The sequence below is a fragment of the Artemia franciscana genome, chromosome 3 (genome assembly GCF_032884065.1).
Source record: "Artemia franciscana chromosome 3, ASM3288406v1, whole genome shotgun sequence".
Lineage (NCBI taxonomy): Eukaryota > Metazoa > Arthropoda > Branchiopoda > Anostraca > Artemiidae > Artemia > Artemia franciscana.
Genome location: NC_088865.1, coordinates 10,039,440 through 10,064,475, shown reverse-complemented (window position 1 = coordinate 10,064,475; position 25,036 = coordinate 10,039,440). Strand labels below are relative to the sequence as shown.

The window sequence follows — 25,036 nt, the reverse complement described above, 5'->3', positions numbered from 1 at the left end:
TCATATGATCGGGTCAATGTTTACAATTAGCACAAGGTTATTCATTACTCAGAAGAAAAAAAGAACACACTAAGTACATTAATCTCGTATTCAGGGAGGTATTTAACCGTATTTCAGCCAATGTATATAGCTTGCCTTTGATTGTGTAGAACTTTACCTTTGTGCAAACGACGAAAGGGCGTATATCAAACGCAATTTTTGAAAATGAGTTAAAAAGTGATGTAAGTTTAAAAGCACAGCCCAATCCTTGTGTTTCTAGAGACGTATTTATCCCAAAGGCGGTAGGGTATACCAGTAGAGGGATCGCCCATTCCCTGCCATCTAGTGTACATACCGGAGTGCCGCTTGCCCATTCGTGGCACACTCAGAATCACACGTAGACAAACTTCCGCCACGCTACATCTCCTTATGCCACACAATGACCGAATTCCAAAACATGGCGTATATGGTTCTTGAAAGCAAACAGCCTCCAGATTCTGATCAAAAGACATTTCAGCAGCTCTAGCTCAAAGACCAAGCAACTCTGGACACCAATAGCAAGGCCGTATCCTGGATTGAGGGAGGGGAAGGGTTTACAATTTTTTTTTTGGGGGGGGGTACAACAAAAACCATTAAAAACGGATCAAAAGTTCGTTTATAATCATTGTTGTTACGTTTTTACGAGTTGGGTACACATTTGGATGGAAGGGGGGGGGTTCAAACCCCCTACCCCCTTGATACAGACTCGGCCAACAGATAAGCTTTGCATTCTCGAGACACTTTAGCTTTTTTTGGCTTTTGTGTTATAAAATTCGTTCTTGAAGCATTAGGGGGTAAAAGATTAAAACATTTCTCACAGTCAAACTTGGTCAAAAGTAACAAATAAAGAAAAAGGGAACATAAAAATAAAACTAAACGTAATTTTATGAAGCCTGAGAATGAATAAACTCGGCTAAATGAAGCTGAAAATAATGGTATACATTAACCGTTTATGTATGGACCACGTACATTTGAGGAAGGGATATGCAGGCGTATGGCATTGTGGCCCGATGGCAAAGCACGGCATTATGGCCTTGTGTCAGCTTACAACATTATGACCCGATAAACTGAGGACCTGAAAACATAGCATTTCGGTTCTCTTAAATCTACTGGCAATCCAAAAGTTTCCTTCGATATCATTTTGGCCTTCTCAGGGCCAAAATTGTCGTTTTGCGGCATAGTTGGCAGAAAACCCTATTTTAAAATATTTTTTACTACTTAAAAAGGCGATTAGAATATTCAATTTCCATTTAGATGAGCCCTCTTCTCCTATTCGAGGGCATTTACTCAATACGATAACAACTGAAAAAACAACAACAACAATAAACACGCGTCTGTGACCACCTTTATCCAACCCCCCACCTTTTAGGGACATTTATGATTTTTTCTAAAATTGGCAAAGTTTCTTTGGATTATAACTTTGATGATTAGCTTAATGAATATTAAATATTTGCTTTAATTATAGAAAAGAAAGCGAAATATTTTTAAGTATGTGTCGTTTCCTTAGTCTCGTTACTATTAGCATGAGTTCTCGTTACTTATAGCATGTTCTTTGCTTACAATTTATTAACCCGTACTTTTTGATTCATTTGAGAAGAAACATCTATATTTTTAAGAAAAATAAATTTAAATTCATGAGTCCTCTTAAGAGGTTACAAAAAAATCCCTAATCATTCTGGTTTATAAATAAAATTTACCATATTTAATATTTATGACCGAGGAGCTATGTGGTGACAAACGAGGAAGAAAATAGTCCTACTTCAACATAACGTCCCTTCACCCCACCTTCTCAAAAGCTCTGTTAACATCTTTCAAACTACGTTTTGACAGAGGACGGTAAATTCGGAACAGCAAAAATGACCTTGTAGTGTTGTCATGTGAAATTCTGTAATATGTCAAGCTAGTAGCGTCCAACTGGTTCCCACTGATAGCGTCCAACCTGTCCAAAATCTGACGGTAAATTCGGAACAGCAAAAATGACCTTGCAGTGTTGTCATGTGAAATTCTGTAATATGTCAAGCTAGTAGCGTCCAATTGGTTCCCACTGATAGCGTTCAACCTGTCCGAAATCTGGCTGGTAGCAAAATTTGCTCAAACCTTTTCCAGAGAATTCCCCTATCTAAAGAACTTTTTTTTTATTTTAGATATTTATTTTTGACACATTTCTCAAAAAGAGTACACCTTTACTCGAGCATAAATAGGAACCTGGAACCTTGACTGAATATGGGTAAGGAAAATACGTTGTAAATTTTGACTGAAAAAGGCATGCCATTTACTCAAAATTAATCACTCTCAGTCTTATGTTTATTATTTTTTTGGCCAAGAAATAAAGTAAAGGCTTTGGGTTAGAGTCACAGAGCTTCGTTCGTCGTTTGACTTGTTGTCTTAACCATTGCTGCTGTATCAGCTCCCAAAAATTTCCGCTTAGAAAAAAAAATCATGAAAGTACTTGGAAGTGTCCTTTCTAACATAGTTTTTTTTTTGTCATCAAAGAGGATTCTTCAAGTCCGACTCGAAACAGAAACATGCCGAACACACCCATACAAATGAAAGTATTTTCTTTTTCTTTTTTTTAAAGACTGTGTAAACCTGGAAAAGCGAAAAAATCTAATGTTTTGACTCACATCGGAAAACTAAAAAATACAAAGAAGAAAAGAAAAGAGAAAAAAACTCTACATAAAAGATGAAGGGAGAAAAAAGTGAAATCCAGGCGTCAAAGCTACAGTTACTTTCTTTTCGAACCCAACTTCAAAGGACTTACCGTTTAGTAAAAGTGAAGTTGATGATAGGTTCGATAAATCTCCATTTAGCCATAAACAGGTCGTCTGTATAGTTTTTTCTTTCTATAGCATGCCCTCTTGCATTATTGAACCCTGAAATTAAAACACAGTTGAGGGTAAAAAGCTGCACATTTAAATCAATTGCTTAAATTCACGAAAAACAGGAGAGGGAGAAGAATTTCTTTTTTTTTAATTAAGGGGGAATATTTTCCATTTCTTCTAATTAAGAATTCAAAATATATGTATATGTTTTTGTGAAAATACCAAAAAGTATTGAACAAATATATAGTAGGGGGAAGGTAAATGCGCCCTCTTTATTCCATGTCACTGATTTAAATAGCCAACGAACATTTGTTTAAGAAAGCTCTTTGAAAAACAGGAATCGGCAATTAAGTGGCTGACAAGGGTGCATCCAGGATTTTTGTTCGGGGAAAGGGGGGGGGGGTTACAAAAATAAAATAAAAAACGCATCAAAAATTTGTTTCAAACCATAAGCCCCTGGATACAGCCTTGGTGGCAGTAAATACTCTGGTGCGTTCTAGCAAAATTGCTGTATATAGAATTTGAACTCTTTCATTGAACCTAATTGATTTTTTTTTCATAGAAAATCATAGCAACAAAAAGAGGGATAAAGATAAAGCGATTCCCCTTCTGTTTGAGGTTAGGTTAGGCTATCCCGCTATAATACCATAATACAGTTGCGATTACTATGCATTTGATACCTAAGGTAGTTAAAGTACCAAGGACATTCTTTGCCCTTTAGGTCTACTCATACCTGAAAAAACGCGATTTTCTTAGGCTTTCTTTTTCGTTGTTACAGAATTACCGAGTTTGTTTTGGAGCAAAACCACATTTCGTCGGTGTTGCCACGTTGAATTGTGAAAATAAATAAGCAGAACTGGTTAAATTCGACTATAGTTTCAGTCCGTAAAAAATCAAATATTAGTAAATATTGAGTAGTCCACATTTCTAACCAACGAATTAATTGAACAAACCACTCTATGCATTTTGTAGGCTATTTCCAAATATAATTATCGCTTCTGGGGCAAACTCAATTCGAGTCTAACCTTTTAACCTTACCCAAATATATAGCCCATATTATATGTTTCCCATGTCTTTTTTTTTTGTTTTAGCATTCTGGATTTTGCGTCGATTCAATTTACAGGAAACAGTATAACTACAGTGACGCTAACAGAGGCTTATCAATTAGAGAAGAAGGTATCGTCTTTGAGGGTTTGTTATGGGCTTACAAGGGCTGAAAATCAAGTGGTATGCACGGTTGCCAGGTTTTCGGCAGAATGTATAGCCCAAGCCGGCGTAATCACTAGCCCAAAAATAGTGAACGCCATTATTATCCTATTATAGCGTTGTTAAGGGTAAAATGAGGAAGAAATACAATCGGCATATCAGATAACCTACTCATAATTAGAGGTCAAAAGGAAAATAAAGCTCTGTGAAGAAACAAAAATAACAACACACTCCACCTATGCCGTCGTTAATTTGATTAGTGCTTGATTGAAAGCAAGAAAAAAGTCAAATTGTCATCCCCAAAGGTATGGTTACTGGACCATTCGACTGTGCTAAACAAAATGGCTATTTCAAAATTTTGATTGTACAACCTTGGTTAAAAGAAGGGTGGTTGCTCTCCATTCTTTTTTGTCACTTTAAAAGAACAATTCAATTTTCAGTTCCCACTCGAATAAACCGTCCCTCGATCTCCTAGGAACATTGGTTCCATACAATTCCCATTGGGAAAAAATTAAGAAATAAATGCGCATCTACGATCTTTCTTCTAGCATAAAATGCAATCCAAATTTTTTCAGAAGGGAGTTTAAAACCTTAACCTTTTTATACCGTTTTAGGGGCCAGAAATGTCAATATGCCCGTTGAGAAAAAGAACCATCTAGCCGAAAGTATAACAGTTCAAAATAGGGAAGAAACCTGTTAATCGACAGTGAACAGATATAAAAATTTTTAACGGGATATTTCGAACACATATACAGTGTTCATCAACAGCAGTAAAAAACGTTTACTGCTGTTTTTTACTGCTGTTGATGAACACTGTATATGTGTTAGAAATACCCATTAAAATTTTTTTATATCTGTTCACTGTCTTTTAAAAGGTTTCATCCCTGTTTTGAACTGTTACACTTTCGTCGTGGAAAGGCAGTGTAGTCTTCGAATTTATCTAACTATTTAGCCGATTTCGAAGCTGGGCCACGGCAATCGGCAGGTGGCAGGCATGTATATATTGATTCTCGTTGTAAATTGCAACCTCAAAGTCAGTTAGCGTTGTTCGGGTACTGGGCAAAATGGAGGGCTCCCCAGGGAACACATAGAACTTTGAATGGTTTCGTCATCTAACAGCCTAATTCTTTGTCTTTCGCTGAATTATTTACACGTTCTGATGCTCGCTTTCAAGCAAATGCTGGTAATCCTCATTGCCACTTACCCTTTGACCACATATTCCCTAGTTCTTGCTGTGGCTCGTCTTTTAGCCGCGTATTTCTTTGATCTTCACTTTTGTTTTTGAGCAGTTTTAATTCTTGATGCCGCTGATCTTCGAACCGTATGTTTCTTTGTTTGTATACTTTTATTTTTGACTCATTGTAATTGTTGCTGATGGAAGTATTCTGACTGTATACACTTGTTGTTTATTTTCCTTTATCCTTACTTTTGATATTTTTAATACCTTTTACCTTAGCTGCTCGGATTGGTCTCGTCACCTTTGATGGTTTAGGTTGTTCAATTTTCCTCTATGCATGATGAAGCTATTTCAAACGCCTTTTGGAAATAGACTAATTAGACTTCGTATTTTATGCTTAGCTATATTACTTCTGTAATGTCGCATACGTTATGGGTATAAAAACGATACCTTCACTCTTGGAGAGGAGGAAAAATGATGATTTTTTTCTTTTGAAACGTACTAATAAATATGACATCCACCATATGATTTTTCTTGACAATCATTTGTTTCCTGTGTAATTTTGCATGCATCATAGACACCAAAAACGATAAACACCAAAAAAGGCATGTATACCCTTCGAATAGATTCGTAGATACGATGTCACTGACATGATTATTTTTTTCCAAAATTAAGGCTCTTAACGAATTTTCTCAAACTTCTGACCTACATAGGTAGTTTTTTTAGGCCAGAAAATACCAGAATACCAATTTCCCCCAAAGAGTATGGAGTCATTTTCGAGAAAAAATACATATATACATAATTATTGCTCGTTTATAGATATAATATATATATATATATATATATATATATATATATATATATATATATATATATATATATATATATATATATATATATATATATATATATATGAACATCCTGTAAAGCCTGATATGTAAAAACAAAAAAGAGGAAAGAAAAACGAACAATCTTTCGCTTTCAAACTCACTTATCTGTTGATACTGTAACGTTTATTGTAAGAGTTTATTTTAACGTTTACACTTACAGACTTGACTCACATATATTAGAACCGAATTAAAGATCGACGTTCCATGGACAACCTGAGGTGTTGCGGCAATCTTTGTTCGGCTTCGCAGAGTAAAGTGCTGCGAGAGCAACACTTTGGTTTTGTTTCATCGCTTCGATTAAATACTGAAGTTGTTAATCTGTAAGAATCTTAAATAAATACTAACTCGCAAAAGTTGCAAGCCCTTCATTGCAACTAACAAAAGTTGCAAACCCCTCATCGCTGGAGATGATTGTAGACTAACAGCTGTTTATTACTTACAAGTCCCATACATGTCTTACCACTGGAACCAAATTGGTCTTACCATCAAATACGTCGGAAACAAATAATAGGTACACCAAATAGCAAAAGTTACGAACCCCTCATTGCCAAAAATGATTATGAGCTTACCAGCCACCGACTGTCACTTAAAACTCCCCTATATGTCTCACAATTGGTATCGGCCTATTTTTGGTTTCAGTGTGTACCTTACTACTGAAGTTGTCAACCCCTTTAAACATTCAAACTGGTATATGTCATGAAGGAAATTTTCTAATAAAAAATGGATGACATATACTTTGATCAGCTCATCAAGAGCTATCGACTGCCGTAAAAAAAAAAAAAAAAAAAAAAAAACTGTCTGTCTTAGTTCAAAAGTTGACTTTTTTGCCGTAGGCCAAGTTTCTAACGTCATCACTTAGAAAGGAGCAAAGGATAAACTCAAATTTCTTTAGCAATGAGAGAACTTTTAAAGTTTAAGAGGCACACCTGATACCATTTCTCTACTGCAATCCCAAGTGCAAAAACCCAAATGATAAACTCAGCTGAAATCACGAACAGACATAGGTAGAAACAATAGATTTTTGGCCCCAGGCAAGAGTTCTAAGAAGCTTTCCAAAATGCAAAGTCATATTCATCAATCCGGCTTAAGGTCCACACTTTCCGTAAAAACCTTAGAGGTTAGACCCTTACCACTTTCAAGGAATAAGCTGGAACTGGGGTGCTAGAAAAAAAAAAAAAAAAAAAAAAAAAAAAAAACGACAAAACCAAAGTGTTGTTTTCGCAACACAATGAAGATTTTCTCAAAACTCCTATTAAAGCTGTGTAACAATGTGCTCTTTCTAATATACCTTTTCCACTTAAGCTAAACTATAATGAATTTGTATACAGGCATAGATGGTAAAAGATGGTTTTGAAAAAAAAAAAAAATCAAGCGATCTGAATTGTTGGCTTGAAAACACTTCCAACAACTCATTAAGCGAAAAAAAAACAACAAACAAAACAACAACGAATATCTTCAAATCCATTTACCAGCCCTCAACATGTTGGAGGGATGATGCTTCATCTAATTTGACTAACTATCGTCAACAATTTAAAAAAACAACAACATATTATAAATATTACTGGGTGGGAAGAGTAAAGAGAACGTTAAACAAGACAGCCAATATAATCAGAGCGATCTTTTTCCAGTGGTATTCTAAAAAAAAATCAATATGATCAGAGGGCTGAATAACTGAAAATAATAAATCTGAAACAGGAGCCACGAAAAAAAAGAAAGAGACTCACCTGTCAGTGCATCACCTGGATTGTAGCCAAGTCGTTGTATAAGGTACCTGCATATTAGGTAACCTGTCCTGTTCAGTCCATGCGTGCAGTGTACCCCGACCACTTTGTCATGGTTGTCATGCAGAAAGCTATCAACAATCGCAAAAAATCTACATTAAAAAAAAGGTTCTATTTTATTGTTGGGATTTGAAGTTTTCTAGAAACAGAGAAGAGATTAGGAAACGAGAAAAGACAATATTCCAAGAATATTTAGCGGGCCGTTGCAGTATTACTTCTTTTACCATTTGAAGTTTTCTACTCAGAATTCTTAACATTATATTTGAAACAAAAGAATGTTTAAGTATCTTGGCCATATTTTGCTCTCTAAAAAGATAATTAGATTGTTCTTCTTGAAATAAAGCATTCTTGTGAAATTTGTCTTGTTTCAAAATCAATTCAATGTCAAAACTAAGTTAGACTTTAGGTTTGGCAACATCATTTTCCAAACAGTACTTAAAGGTCAATATATCGACGTAAATATATATACATATATATGATAACCCAAAATTCTTGACTAAGAAGGCCTTTTCATCGGTCCTGGTTGCAGTTGGGATCGAAATCCAGGTCATATTTTTCAAGATCAATCCCTCTGCAACCACAAGCAGGGTCGTATCAAGGATCTTTTTCCTGGGAGGGATTTTTGGTGGATTACAAAAAAAATTAAAAACACATCCAATCTTTTTAATCATTTTTGTTATGTTCTTTACGGTCGGACAAACATTTCGGAGAAGATTGGGAGGGGGTTCAAACACCCTCTTAAACTCACATCCTCAATATCTCAATATTCTTGGCATCATTACTTCTTAACGAAAAGTTCAGCCAAGACTGTCTGATAAAAGCTAACATTTTACAAGATAAAAAGGTTCATTCATTTCACTAACTGTATTTATTAAAAATTGGAATGATTTCTTATTGCGATATTTGCCTTCTCTGCAGCTAATCTGATTGTTTTTGTTCGTTCCTATTTTTGTTTTATTTTGAATTAGATTATTTTCTATAATTAATTTTGTGTACATAGGGTTGAGTGTGTATTCACCCAGTGTGTATTTGTCATTGCTAATTAGAATTGTTTCGTCAAATAGAACATAATGGTTTGGATTTTCAAAAATATGATTACTTAAAGCTGAATCGAAAGATATGGAGTTATTTTTAGATTTTAATGCTTTTTCAATACTTTCTTTGTGTTGCTGTAATCTTGTTCCTAAATTTTGGTGGGTTCGACCAATGTAATAATTTCCACAACTACATGGTACTTCTCTTTTGTTGCTCATTATAGCCCTAGAAAGCAGGATTGAAACAAACTTTTCCAACAGCCTACTATTTGAAATGTGGTCTGTCAGCCGGGTACCTAAAACAATCCGTAGGAAATTTCTTTGGAAAACATCTAAAAAATCTTCATCCGTTTTTTTCGGAGCGCCCATGCTTCACAACCATATGTGACCACTTTCATCACTGTAGCTTCCAAGACTCTAATTTTGGTTTTCAGACTTAACTTGCTATTCTTCCAACTATTTTCAACTGTGAAAAAACACTCAAAGCCTACTATTCAACTTTTAACATCTTTACTACTCAAACCGTCTTTACTAATAATACTATGAAGGTAAGTGAATCTGTCCACCTCAATCTTTGTGTTACCCAACGTCACCTTTTCATCTTCACTTATTCCTAGCCTTAGCGACTTAGTATTTTTAACATTAATTTTCAAACTTATTCTAGCACCCTGTTCACACTTTCATCTAGGATGCTTAAAACATCGGCTTAATCTAAGTCCACGAAATTGTTTCCTCCCATTTGATTTCGAGCTTTCTTATTGGCTTTCTACGTCGCCTTAAGAAAAGCCCATCAAAATGATCCCTATAAAGGGGAATAAAAAACACAACCTAGCTAAACTCCTTATTTAATAAGAAACCAGCTGATAACCTTATTTTCTACCTTAACCGAAGTAGCGTTATTCTCGTACATAGCACTAATCACTTTAATGTATTTGCTTTGTATACCATAAAAGGATAAGACCTTTGTTAAAGCTCTTTAGTCAACGGAATCGAACACTTGCTCATAATCTATAAAACTGAGGACTAAAGGTGTTTGATAACTCGGGCACTCCTCAATCATTAACCTAAGACAGAAAATTTGGTCGACACATCCTCTACCCTTTCTAAAACCGCACTGTTCTTCTTTTATAACTTTGTCTACAGCATCTCTCAGTCTAAAGAGTATCATATTGCTAAGTAATTTGCCACCTAGTGAGACCCAGCTAATGCCACAATAAATACCGCACTCACTCTTATCACCTTTCTTATACAGTGGTTTCATTAGGGTTTTCTTAAAATCGCTAGGTACTTCCCCTTTTTCAAAAATCGTATTCATAATCTTCAGTAACTTATTTCTAACCTCAGAGCCACCATATTTAAGAAACTAATTTACCACATAATCAACATCTGGGCCCTTTTTATTTTTTAATCCTTTTAGTACTGTCGCTAATTCTTCCTCACAAAACAAATCTTCCTTCACATCAATAGTATAACAAACTTTTTAATTTGCCTCTACATATTTTCCCGCAACTCTATATCGGTTTAGCACATTCTCAAAATATTCTGCCCATCTCTCTTTAACCCTCTCCTTATCACTAATTGGGGCCCCATTCCTATCATTAACTGGAACAAGTCCGGATTGACTACTTCCTCTCAATTTATTAACAGGCCAGTACAATACTTTAATTATGCCGTCTAGCTCCATCTTCCAGATCCTCAGTAATTTTATCCATGGTCTCCAGTTCACACCTCCTTAGTTCATGTTTTAATGCTTTCTCCACTTTTTTTAAATTCCTCTTGTTTTCATGCGGTCTATCACCCGGTTAATTCTTGTACAATCCATCTGCTGTCTATTAATCATAAAGCTTTTCCGCTAATATTCCTAGCTGCGTTCCTAACTTTCTTCCCTAAGACACCATCAGCAACTTCACAAATTATTTTCCTAATATTATTCCGTCCATTTTCTACATTGTCAAATTTTAAACTCTCCAGTTTAGCATTCAACTGTTCTTAGAAATTTTCGCTCAAATTCTCATCCTGGAGTCTACCAACATCATAACTTCCCGGGAGGTAGTTACCCTTCCGAAATTTCAGCTTTAAATTAACCCTAGACATTACTAGATGGTGATCTTTACTTTCAACATCAATAACAACACTCCTATATACCCTAGTATCTTGTATTGATCCTGTCAGTCTACGGTTTACAAGAACATAATCAATAAGATTTGCTGTCTTACCATCGCGTGAATATCATGTTAACTTATGGGTCATTTCATGACCAGACACTGTTTTGGTTACAACTAGATTGTTACAATTACAAAATTGCAGCAGTCTGTAGCCACTGCTGTTTTCTTTTCCTATACTAAATTTAACTAGGCTAGGATATCATCTATCCCTATTTCTACTGACCTGGGCGTTAAAATCTCTTAATAAAAGCACATAATTCCGGCCTGGGGCCCTGTCTATTTGCTCCTGTAACCAGAGACGTAGCTACAGTATTGTATCGGGGGGAGAGGGGGTGCTATTGAAGTATGTGCTATTCAAGAGGTAGTGAAGAAAAGTAACTATTTAGCAAACACGCTACTTGGAGAAATTAAAAACATTACGTAATACATTATGAACAATAAACACATATTAAACAATCATAAATATTAAGTGCTGGTGCTTGGCTTTTACTAAAATTGTCAGCAACGACCTGCTGCAGACGACAGTAGTATAGAGTACACAAGTTTCGGGTGGGCGAAGGTGAATGTCGTGTATACTCGGCTTTTTAGCCAGATTCACCACTAATGCTGCATTAAATATCCCCCTGCACTTCCTCCAGCCCCTACACCCAGCAGGGGATTCTCAATCTCATAATTGAACCTCTATTCTCATAATCTATTCTATTCTCATAATCCATTCTCATAATCTATTCTATTCTCATAATCTCATAATTGAAAGCTCTATTCTACCAGCCTACTAGGATTCCGTAAGATTTAATTTGTTGTAGTAAATTTTTAACGTTATTTATAATTTTTTTATCAAAATGATGTGTTTATGGGTTGGCCGATGTATATTAATAAATAGCATTGATATCAGTGGATCCCATATAGCCGAAACAAAAATCATAGGCAGCGCAATAGCGCTGCTTCAGTTAAGATACAGGATAAGTCAAAGCATTATCACAAATTGTGTAACATTGCATTGTAACATATTCTCCACTTTTAAATAGAGACCGTATTTCAAATTTAAAAGGATTCAAAATATGAAGTAAGAATTATTAATTAATCCGTTGGGCATTTTTGAAAAAGAATATCCAGAAAATATAAAATATACTTGGCATCATGGCGGCTGAATCCTAAGATTAATTAAAAATTGCCAGGGATGTCAATTGGAAGGGAATATAGACTCCTGGAGTTCGAAAATTCCCTTCCCCTTTGTACTTTGCTTAATAAAAAAACGAATTCAATGAAATTACACAAAAGTTTTTCTTGTGTATATCAGGGCATAGGGGAATACATTTCCGAAAGGGGGTTAAACTGAAAATTCATTTTTATGTCTATAATTCCCTTCACCAGCAAAGCTCGATCTCTTAGAGCTGAAGGATAAAACTGATAACAATAGAAAAAGAGAATGGGTTGGTACCACTTATGCGCGCACCCAAAATGTCACAATTGTGAGAAACACAATTGTGACAAACACTAAATTGTGACGCAGTAGCGCTGGCGTTGTGTGAGATGCGACTAATTTCAGTCATAATTCTTGGTATTATACATAGAGGCAGTTATACATTTATGGGTTAGTATGTGAATCCACAACGTAATGAATAGGACATTATTAGCGCTTATTAGGCATTTCAATGGCAAATAAGAGAATCGGGGTTTCAACTAAATACTGGACATAAAAATTAAAACAATTAAATGATTCCTGGAGCAGATCCCCCTCTGCCAAATTCCATGACCAAGCTACAACCGATTCGACCTATCTAGTTATAGTACGAAAATTATTATAAAGAGCACACTGTATTATTTCCTATTTCAAGGCTTTCTTTTTAATTTAGGAAATTATGTTCACTGCATATGTAACTTCTTATTCTTCAATGATTACCTTTCCGTCTTATTTACAGAAAGAAAGAAACAGGTTTTTTCATCTGAAACTAAGGAGCAACATTAAAACTTAAAACGAACAAAAACTATTAGGTATATGAGGGGGTTCGCCCCCTCGTTAATACCTCGCTCTTTACGCTAAAGTTCGAATTTTGCTCGAATTCATCAAGAATGACCCCTGAATCACAAAGGCCGTTTAATTAGAATAAAAAGCTCATTTGAAAGTACTAGAAAAAACTGCAGCGTAAAGAGCGAGGTATTAACAAGGGCACGGACCCTCTCATATACGTAATCATTTCTGTCCATTTTAAGTTTTAATGTTGCTCCTTACTTTCAGTTGAAAAACTTTTTGTGCAGTTTTAGAAAAGGTAGAGGATGTGTCGGCCAAATTTTCACTCTAAGGTAAATAATTGAGAAGCACCTTAGTTGTTAAACATCTTTGGTCCTCAGTTTTAAAGATTATGAGCAAGCGTTCGATTCTGTTGATAGAAGAGCTTTAGCAAAGGTCTTGTCCTTATATTCTATGCCAGACAAATACGTTAAAGTGATTAGTACTAAGTACGAGAATAATACTGCCGCGGAAAAAAGGATATAAGGTTAGCAGCCGGTTTTGTATTAAATCAGGGGTTAAGCAGGGCTGTCCTCTATCCCCCTTTATATGGATCATTTTGATGGATTTTGTCTTAAGGAGCACAGGAAAGGCAATTGGAGACTATGGAATCAAATTGGGAGGACAAATTGCTCAAATTGCTAGAATTGGTTTGAAAATTATTGCTAAGAAGACTAAGTCACTAAAGCTAGGAATAACTGAAGATGAAAAGGTGACGTTGGGTAAGGAAAAGATTGATCAGGTGGGCAGCTTCGCTCACCTTGGTAGTATTATTAGTTAAGACGATGGGAGCAGTGAAGATGTTAAAAGTAGAATAGCCAAGGCTCAGGGTGTTTTTCATAGTTAAAAAAGTTTGGAAGAATAGGAAGATAAGTCTGCAAACGAAGACCAGAATATTGGACGCAACACTGATGACAGTGGTCAAATATGGCTTTGAAGCATGGGCGCTCCGAAAAACGGGTGAAGATTTACTATATGTTTTCAAGAGAAATTGTCTACGGATTGATAAGATAAGATTTATTCATCACGAAACACACATACAATATTACATTTTACTATTTCCCCAAAGGCTCTTTGGCCTGTAGGAAGGGAAAAATGAACGAGCCACTTACTCGGAGAAGAAAAAAAATAATCACTTACTCACAGAGTGAAGAGCAAAAAGGAGAAGAGAGGAAAGTATAAATAAAATGAAAAACTATAGAAAACAAAACTAAAAAGACTAATAGATTGAACAAACTAAATTAATTATGTAGATCTGTAGATAAAATAGACTCCAATGAAATAATAAGAAAATATATATGCATACATACACGCATATACACATATAAATAGAGATAAAATAATTTCTAAGAAGCCAATGAATTTTTAATAATTTTTTTGAACAAACCGAATGAGTGGCACCTTCGAGCTGATTCGGGCAACTTATTCCATACAATATAACTCGCAATTAAAGGATTAAAACCCTGACCTTACACAAGGAGTAAAAGGAACTTGAATATGATTTTCGGTATTACGAAGATTATAATTATTCTGATCAGAGGTGAAAGATGGCTGAACACTTAGAGGACGGGGGAGATCACCATGTCGCTGAGAAAAAGTAAAACATGCACACGAAAGAATATACAGTGACTCGAGATCAAGTAATGGGATAACTCTTGAATGGTTAGTTTCCTTAATGAGGTTTCTAGCTTTATTATAAACCTTAGAAAGTGGTTTTAACAGTGAAGGAAAGGTTGACATCCATACTATTGGACAGTAGAAAACGTAAGATCGGATCAAGGAGTGAAAAAGGATTTCCAAAATTGATCCAGGGAAAATATGTTTGAGTTTCGTTAAAATACCGAGACTCCTGCATATCTTCATTTTAATCAAATCAATGTGACGTTTGAAAGACAAGTTTTCATCAACAAGAATGCCCAAAAAACGAACATATCGATCTTTAGATCTGTGAATTATTCCATTTGGCTGATGAATTTCTGATAACTTGGGATAAATCTGAGAAACATGCGAAAATATCAAAAAATTGGATTTTGAATAATTTAGGGTAAGAAAATTAGCATCAAGCCATGAAATTACTCTCTCAAACAAGTATTCCAAGTTTAATCGAAGCTCGGATTCACAGTTCCCCGAAGTGCCGAGTGTGCTATCATCAGCAAAACAAACAAGGACATCAGAAGATGGTGAACTATAGCTGGCACTATGGGCAAGGGAAGGTTTAGGATGACAGAGTCTACAGCAATGAATAGGTTTCTGCTTTTTTACTGCGTAAAAAAGATCATTTATATAAATCAAAAATAGCACTGGCCCTAAAACTGATCCCTGAGGGACGCCAAAATTCACTTGTGATTGACAGAAATTAAATTGTGGATTGACAGAAATTAACCTATCATTCAAATAAGATTGAAACCAAGAAAATACATTACCCCTAATGCCAAAATGAGACATCTTCGATAGAAGAATTTCATGGGTTAAGGAATCGAATGCCTTGCGAATATCCAGGAATATAGCAGCCGGAATTAATCCCGAATCCAATTCAGAATGTATAAAATTCAAAAGGGTCATACAGGCATGCTCCGTGGAGTGCTTCATTCGGAAACCAAATTGAAAATCATGAAGAAACTCTTTAGATTTTAGAAATTTAAGCAGACGAGAAAGCATAGCCTTTTCGAAGATTTTACTAAATACTGATAAAATTGAAATTGGTCGATAATTTGCTGGATCATTTCTTGGTCCACCTTTATACAGAACAATAATCCGAGCACGCTTGAGAGGATCTGGAAAAACCCCATATTTAAATGAAAGATTAACAAGTTTTGTAAGAGGCACAACTATTGAAGGAAGAATAGATTTAACTACCTTAGTAGGAATAGAATCTGGCCCAGATGAAGATGAGTCTTTCAAGCCATTAACAATTTTAGTAATTTCAATTTCTGTTACTGGCTCTAGAAACATAGACTTAACACAAGACGGCCCGAGGTAAGATCTAAAGTCCGACTTAGACCGAGATAAAGTAGCTGTGGAAGCGATATTATTACCAATACTAGCGAAAAATTGTTCTGGGTAACCGGCTGACTGACCGTATTTCAAATAGTAGGTTGTATGGAAGTTCTACGGATGAAGGATGGCAGGTTGCCGAAGATTGTCTTTTTCGGTCAACCGTCTTGGGCTAAACAGAAAGCAGGTCGTCCTCGTCTTGTGTAGGAGGACGTCATACAGAAAGATTTAAAGGAAATGAGAACTTTCTGGGAGGGTGTAAAGAGGGAGGCTTTATATAGATTGGGATGGAAGGGGAGCGTGCGTAGCTGTGTTGGCCTCAGGCGGCTTGGTGCGTTGTTAGCAGTAGTAGTAGTAGTTTTTTAAATAATACTGGGAAACCTGGTGCCCCCTTCATGGAAAGTTCTCTTCCCCCATGAAAAGATCCTCCCACGTAATGATCCCTGATACGCTGAATCTGATGGTGTGATTTTCATTAAGATTTTATAACTTTTAGGGGGTGTTTCCCCCTTTTTCGAAAATAAGGTAAATTTTCTCAGGTTCTTAAATTTTGATGAGTAGGACTAAACTTAATAAAACTTATACATTTAAAATCAACATAAAAATTCAATTCTTTTGATGTATCCATTGGTATCATAATTTCGTTTTTTAGAGTTGTGGTCAGAGTTGGGGTCGCTCCTTACATACAGCTCGTTAACTTGAACTGTTTGATATTTGTATTCATGAATACAACTGTTGTATTCATTTCCACTTTTGAAAGTTTTAAAACAAGAGTATCTAATCATGAACTGACAGAATTAAGAAAATAAATACAATTTAAATATCAGGGAAAAAATTCACCTGAGCAAATGTGGCGAAACAGGAAGCAAAGATTTTTCTTTAGTTTTACTATTAACTAGGCTCACATTATACTTGACGATAAGGTTTCAAAGGCAGAATATTTGGAAAAATATTAATGTGGAACATATTATGAAGTGTAATGGACCCCTACTTTTCTCGTTTTCCGTATGTTAGAAACGAGCATGGATTGATTAAAAAAATGTTTCTACTCAAATTAAAGAGTATATTTGACACTTAAAATGAGAAACGGTTTAAAGCTACTTGTAGTCTTTTCTAAATTATTGGGAGGGGTCAACTGTCCTCATTGCCCCTCCCTATCTGCCCCCCCCCTAAAGACACCACTGCCTTTAGCTTTAAGTAAAATCATCTGAATCACTACTCTCTCCGTCAGTTGGTTCAACAGACTAGTTACCCTCCAATTTTCGGTTACTTAAAAAGGCAACTAGAACTTTTTATTTTTTTACGAACATTTTTATTAGTAGTAAATAGACATAACTTACAAATCGACTTTCGTAGCCAACTTCTATATTTATATATTTTTATTACGTATATGAGGGGTTTCGCCCGATCGGTCAATACCTCGCTCTTTACAGTAAAGCTTGAATTTTATCACGATTCTTTAAGAGTGACCCCTGAATCACAAAGGCCGTAGAATAAATAGTTGAAATTACTAAAAATACTTTAGCGTAAAGAGCGAGGTATTGAGGAGGAGACGAGCCCCCTTATATACGTAAAAATTTCTGTTCGTTTTAAGTTTTAATGCTGCTCCTTACTTCCAGTTGAATTTTTTTTATTTATTTTCTCGTTGTTTTTTAAACAATGCTAGAAAATCCTGTGCCCCTTTCATGGAAATTATCTTCCTTCATGATAAATTCCTCCATGGAAATATCCTCCCATATAACCCCCTCTCCCCCCACCAACGCGAAAAAGTCCCCCCTGAAAACGTTTGTACACTCCCCAATAACCATTATTATATGTAACGATTGTGAAACTGTGTAACTTGCAACCCCTCCCCCTAGGACTGCGAAGGATTAAGTCGTCTCCAAAGACATGGTTATTAGGTTTTTCGCCTATGCTGAACAAAATGACTATCTCAAAATTTTGATCCGGTGACTTGGGGAAAAATGAGCGTGGGAGGGGCCCTAGGTACCCTCCGACTTTTGGTAACTTAAAATGGGCACTAGAATGGCCTTTAAAATAAGAGACGTTAGAATGAGCCCTCTCGCAACATTCTAGGACCACTGGGTCGATACGATCACCCCTGAGAAAAAACAACGACAAAAAAACAAATAAACACGCATCCGTGATCTGTCTTCTGGCAAAAATACAAAATTCCACATTTTTGTAGATAGGAGCTTGAAACTTCTAGAGTAGGGTTCTCCGATACGCTGAATCCGATGGCGTGATTACAGTTCGGTACCAGGAACTGTTTGATATTCATGCCTACAAACATTATGCTACTACGGGGAGGCAGTTTATAGTAGATACATTAGCTAGGAGGAGGTTTTTCAGCCCTAAAATGCCCACGAAAACAGACCAAGCCCAACAGAATTATCTATTAAACTGGGCCATATTTTACTATTGAAAAAGAAATATAAGTTCTTGAAATAACATATTTTTTACCACATTTTCCTTCTCGTATAATAGTAAAATAAGTAAAATAGTGCTAGTTTACTTAATGCCAAATGATATCACGTTTCCTTAATGTCAAAAATACGCTAGATTTCAGTTTCAAGAGCCCCATTTTGAGAACACTATTTAAAGGTCTAGTTTACAATATTTACTTTTTATATCTAAAAAATACTCCTAAGGGAATGCTCTTTGGTACAACTGCCTAATAATTTTGGAAATACCAATGATTGTTACAGCATTAATTGTTAAGATATTACTGCCTTTTTTTACTGTAGAGTGAGGATTACATTAAAACCAAAGAAAGTCATTACTAATACAGGCCTACTCTATATTTATTTTATGTTTCCCCATTGAAAACCAAGCAATGTTTATCTCAAGAATATAATAGGCCTATGCCCGGCGTTAATAAATCCCAAAACTGGAAATTAGTCCTCCGTCTGGCGCCTTGCATATCTTCAATACACATAAAACATTAAATCAATCATTATCTTATGACATATTCTTAGTTAAAGATTCAATAATTGGCTTGTTCAAAATTCTATAGCAAGTTCCTCAGCCTTATTTGTTTTCTTTGATCACTCGAGACAAATTTTAATTTCGCATATAAAATGTGTGAAAATTTTCAATGCTCAATTTCCACAATTATCCGACCTGTCATAACAGTTTACATAAGACATCAATAGACAGATCTCTCACCGCGATCTTTTCACGTCGTCAAAGAAATCATCGGATTATGAAGGAGGTTACTAATAGAAGGTGACATCCAAAGATCCAAAGTATTTGCCCCGTAGACAGTTTGTGATCGATTATTTTTTTTTACGTCGTACATACATAGTAAGAAGGTTAAGCAGCTTTCACACTACGCACGCAATTTTTATGCTAAGAGATTAGGGCCATTCGATACCAAAATCGTTTGCGAGCCTAATGTGTCGACTGACCGTCTCAAAGTCAATCAACAAATTTTTCCAATACCACAAGGAACTCCCAAAGCAATTTCAGTAAATTTGATGGGGGGTCTTAAATGCGTCAACAGTTCGAAAAGTTAACGAGAGGCTAATTTAAAATATAGATATATTTTAAAAAAACAAGTTTTTCAACTGAAAGTGAGGAGCAACATCAAAACGAACAGAGAAAATTCCATATATAAAGGGGTTGCGCCCTCCTCAACACATTACTTTTCTGGCTAAAGTTATAAGCACGTTTAAAAAGGCTTTCAATTATAATTAAACAGCCTTTGTGTTTCAGGAGTCGTTCTTAAAAAAATTGGTAAAACAGTCAAACTTTAGCGTAAAGGGCAAGGTATTGAGTAGGGGGGGGGCACCCTTCATGTATAGAATTATTTCTGTTCGTTCCGAGTTTCAATGTTGTTCCTTAATTTCAGTTGAAAAACATTTTTTTTTAATTTAATTTTTAATCGTTTTCCAGACAACGCCGGTAAATCAGGCTCACCCTCCACGAAACATTCTTTCCCCTCAAGGAAAAATCCTTCTATGGAAGTTTCTGCCACGTAAAATACAACCCCCGTAAAATTTTCCGGACAATTCCATCCTCGCTGAGCCCAACCCCTCCCAGAATTTTCCTGTGGACGATTCAGACTAAAAAATCACCTTGGCAAATGTCCATTTGAAAAAGACTTAAATTTCTAACCGTTTTTCCGATCACTCTGGGAATTCCCCCTTTTGTGGAAAGTTTTTCCCGGAATTCCGAACCCGCTGAAAATTTCCCCCGGAACATCTCTACATGCAAAAGTGCTTTGGCAAAGAGAAAGTAAGATAAAAATAATTTCGTATAGGAATTCCGTCAAATACCCCAGTGTAAAATTTCCCCTAATTTCTCCCCATGGACAAAATTCCACCCCCCGAAAAACGCCTGTACACTTCCCAATGACAAATATTACACGCAAATTTCATAACTTACAGACTTTTCATGACGGGCGGTGGGGGGGGGGTCATGTTAAACCTAAAGGCATAGTTATTTGGATCTTTTAACTATGCTGAATAAAACTGCTATTTCAAAAATCTGATTGGACAATTTTGGGGAATAAAGGGGAGTGGGAGGAGGAGGCTAGTTGCCCTCCAGTATTTTTGGTCACTTAAAAAGAGCACCAGAGCTTTTGATTTTCGATCAAACGAGCTCTCTCCCGATCATTTAGGACCATTAATTTGATACAATCACCCCTGAAAAACATGCATCCGTGATCTTTCTTTTCGTGAGAATTCGACATTTTTTTGTGTATAGGAGCTTGAAACTTCTGCAATGGGGTTCTTCGATACGCCGAATCTGATGGTGTGATTTCCGTTGAGATTCCTTACTTGTTTTTTTCGGAGGGGAGGGGGGTATTTCCCCCTTTTTCTAAAAATCAGGCAAATTTTCTCAGGTTTGTAGCTTCGGATATGTATCACTAAACTTGATGAATTTTATTTAATCGGAATGAGCATAGTAAGTCAATTCTTTTCACGTGTTTATTAATATCAAAATTCTGCTTTTTAGAGTTTCGGTTACTACCGAGCCGAGTTCATTACCACGAACTGTTTGAAAACATATAATCTCTTACTAATTGTTAAGCAAAGGGCTGTGTATTTAATTTAGCCTACATAAATCGTAAATAATACGTCCACTGTGTCAGCAAGGTTTTTCAATCAAGGCGGGTAGCACAACAAGGAACTCCAAATGCTAAGCTGAACTCCCCTTTGGGCTGATTTTTAACACTTTCCTAAAAGGTATGCTAAAATAATTTCAATAATTCCAAATAACTTTTAATGAAACTGGACCCTTTCCTGAAATCGGTTCGGTTTCATTAAAAACAAAACAAAATTCACACTTTCTTATGATTTAAGTTTCATTAAAACTAAATATCTCTATCTCCACCGTGGAGTGGAAAGTAGCCCCAGGTGGAATTTTCCACGAATAGTTTTAGACGGGGGGAGGGAAAGGGTTATGCTTGCATGGTTGGAAAAACGGTCAGAAATTAAATAAAAAAAAATTTCAACTGAAAGCAAGGAGCAACATTAAAGCTTAAAATGAACACAAATTATTCCGTTATGAGGGGGATCGCCCCTTTGTCAACCCTCACTCTATACGCCAAAGTTTGACTTTTTGTCACAATTCTTTAAGAAAAACTGCACAAACACAATGGTTGAATTCGAATGAGAAGCATTTTCAAAGAACTTAAAACTTTAGCGTAAAAAGCGACGGTTGAGGAAGTTGCAGGCCAGTCATACGCCGAATAATTTGTGCTCCTTTCAAGTTTTAACAATGCTCCTTACTTTCAGTCGAAAAAACTTGTTGTTTTTAAATTAATTTTATTCTCGAATCGAACCATATTTTCCAAGTAACATTTCTACTTTTTTTTTTATTTATCTCGTTGCCCTTAGTACAAATTTTAGCGCATAAAAAATTCCCTTAGTATAGAGTCTGGCTCTAACTCGAACATGAGATGTTCTATTTTAGCCGGCCTTGCTTATTATACTTTAGGAAGTGACACAGTTTTTTTTATTTTTTTTTTATTTTTTTTTTGTCTGCAACTGCATATGAAAAGTCTCCGAGATCTTATTGAATGATTTCATCGACAGAAGAAGTGGGACATTTGCCCACTACACATATGTTTTCCTCCATTCAAACCAAAATCACAAGAAGCTTACTAAAGTAGACACACAAAAACTCAGTTCTATTATCAAAACTGTAATTTATTCTGGGTTTTGTACCAGACTTAAAATTGAAAAATTTTTATTCCAACTTTTTACCATCCGTCGCCATGATTATCTAAAATAGCCTCTTCAAATAATCGACTATTCATTTCATGTTTTGCATCAATTTTGGCCGGTTTTGTTAAATAAAGTGAGAGATTGCCATCAAAAGCGGCCTATTGCTGCCATAACCTGATTAAGCCAAGTAAAGTTAGTAAGATGAGACTTGTTTTTCTAAGTGATTACGGGTATAGAAATAGAAATTACAACAGATAATGTGGGTAGATTAAGTTGTACCCCTATGAATATCCTACTTTTCCGTGTTTAAATTCTGTTTTTATGTCTTCAAAAAAGGTTTATTTTTGTTAATGATGGTAAAGAAAGTAGTAGTTTTAAACATGAAATTCTTGAATAAAGAAGCCATTAAGACGAATGCTATCATTACATCAAATGAAACCGAATGAATCGAAATTATGTAGATTAAAATAGCTGATAATCTCATAATATTTGAATAATAGCTTCTTTGAAGGGATACCCGCATTAAATGGGCAAATGATAGGATTATCCATTCTTAGATTATAAAATAACATATTTCAGTAATTACAAAAAAATCATTTCCATATTAATTCACATTTTATGTACTATCCTTATAAAATACAGGCATTTTATGCCTCTATATTCGACCAAGGACTACCACAAGATATTGCTATGGGAGGTGAGGGTTCTAAAAAAGTGGACGTCATTTATAAGCCATGGTAGCATTAAAATAAACGAAAATTTTATATTTTACGTAACTTTTCAGAGTTGAGAAGGAGCGGCGGAATAAGTTATTCGCCAACCTGGATACAGTCTCAAAATTAGTCCCACAAAATATTCCTGACAGAGATGGTTATAGCTAAAACTTTAAGGGGTGTGGTAGATTATTTTGTGGGAGGTTAGGTCATCTATCTAAAAATGTAAAATTTGTAGTGAAGTCTCAAGGTTTGCACCAGCTCAGTTATTTCAAGTCTGACGGTAGGATGCCTCGGAAGGTGCTTAATGGTATGATTAAACCCTCCCCTCAGTCAGCAAAGGATTCAACCTTACATTTTTCCAGGCATTACTTTTTAAGCGAAAAAAATAAGCGTAAAATATAATAGAAAAATATTATTTATCAGCAACTACTTCGATTGTTTTGAAATTGAAACACGGTTGTTTTGGCTTGAAACAGTTTTGGCTTGAAACACGCTTGTTGTAATGCTCTATCTATTTGATATCTAACAGTAATAAGATGACGGTGTCAAAGTGAAATTTTGTAGATAAACATTAGACAAGATGTTATAAGTCCAAAATTGATTATTCATCTTTAAGCGCTAATTTACGTAATATCATAGTTTTAATGACGATAATAATTAATTGTTTTAACCCTCAGAATAAAATAAGTAACGAGTAGAAAAAATCCACAAACACAAACTAAAAGTACTGAAACGACGAACATCAAACAGGTCCCAGTTTAGAAGCCATTACAAGAACGCAGTGCCACCTCGAAATGTAGTAATTTCAGGTTCAAATTCCACCTGAAGAAAAAAAAAACAAACAAACAAACAAAAAGGATTCGATCAGAAAAAAAGAACGACCAGGAAAAATCTGGCCAACCAGAAATTAGGAAATTTTAAGCAAATTGGACATCTGATGCGAAACGTTGAGCTTAAGGTTAATGTTCCCCGTGAAATATGCGATTTTATGACAAGCCAACAGGTGTAACTTGCAACAACAGGGCATGATGCTTATTCCATGGGAGTTAATAGTCTCTGATTCATTCACCAAACTGGAATTGCTATTAATTATACTTAATACTACAAGATTATGTAAGGTAGCTTGAAAAATTGGAAATTTTTTCAACAATTTTCAAACTGTTTTAAAAATGTTTTTAATTGAAAAAAAGTGTAAATTAAATCTTAAAAATATAATCCTGTAGGTAGATAAAGCTGACTCTCAGCTATCATAAGGTTGCAGAAATGTCATCTTGCGTGTGTACAGTTAACCTGTAGGACTGAAGGGAAGTAAAACAGTAACTGCTTACACAAAAAACATCATGGTTGCCTTCTCAGGGACAACCTGGTAAATAATGAACCCTAGCTCGAAGTAAAAAAAAAACGGTTTAAAAAAAATATCATCAGGAAGAATCGCTATTTTTAAGCTGATTAAGGAATGATAACCATTATTTTGATAAATCTTGTAAAGTTGAGATTCTCCAAGGTATACAGATTATCTGCAACGTCATTTAATTCCAGGGCAAGAGGGCTAAATGCTACTACTAAGCACGGCCCGCATTAAGTTTCCATTAAAGGAGCTGCTTTTCACGGCCAATAAGCATTTTAAACAAAACATTAGTAAAGATATTCCCTTCAAAGAACTGTCACAATGTTTCGAGCCCAGATTTCAGCATTCCACAATTGTTTGTCATTTTTTGCCTTCTGTTTGAAGAGACCAACAAAGATAGATATAAACCACAAATTGAATGATCTATCATTTCCCTTGTCCTAGGAATATGTCAGCAATATCTTCGAAGTAAATAAATTCACAAAACACAGAGGACGATTAATCCATGGAATTCAGAATGTTCTCACTGAATAGTGCGTGAATCGCACAATTTACAGGCTTAAACTTTGAATTTTTACACATTTTTGACTATAGAAGTCATCTAACTATAATTTTGGGTTTGACTTAATAGACTGCCTGATGACAGGCCGATGATGATGCAGTTAAAGAAACGGAATGAGCGTTTCTGGTCTGGTTCA

General features: G+C 35.5%; 1 protein-coding gene across 1 annotated transcript in view; it reads right to left on the bottom strand.

Annotated features, from left to right (window-relative positions):
* The window catches only part of LOC136024862 (RNA/RNP complex-1-interacting phosphatase-like), a 144,396-nt gene that overhangs the window by 5,763 nt on the left and 113,597 nt on the right, over positions 1 to 25,036 (bottom strand). The window contains exons 5-6 of the mRNA XM_065700377.1: positions 7,838 to 7,986; positions 2,780 to 2,891 (exon numbers count right to left, since the gene is read on the bottom strand). Of these exons, the coding sequence (XP_065556449.1) occupies positions 2,780 to 2,891; positions 7,838 to 7,986 (261 nt within the window). The remainder of the gene's footprint in view (positions 1 to 2,779; positions 2,892 to 7,837; positions 7,987 to 25,036) is intronic.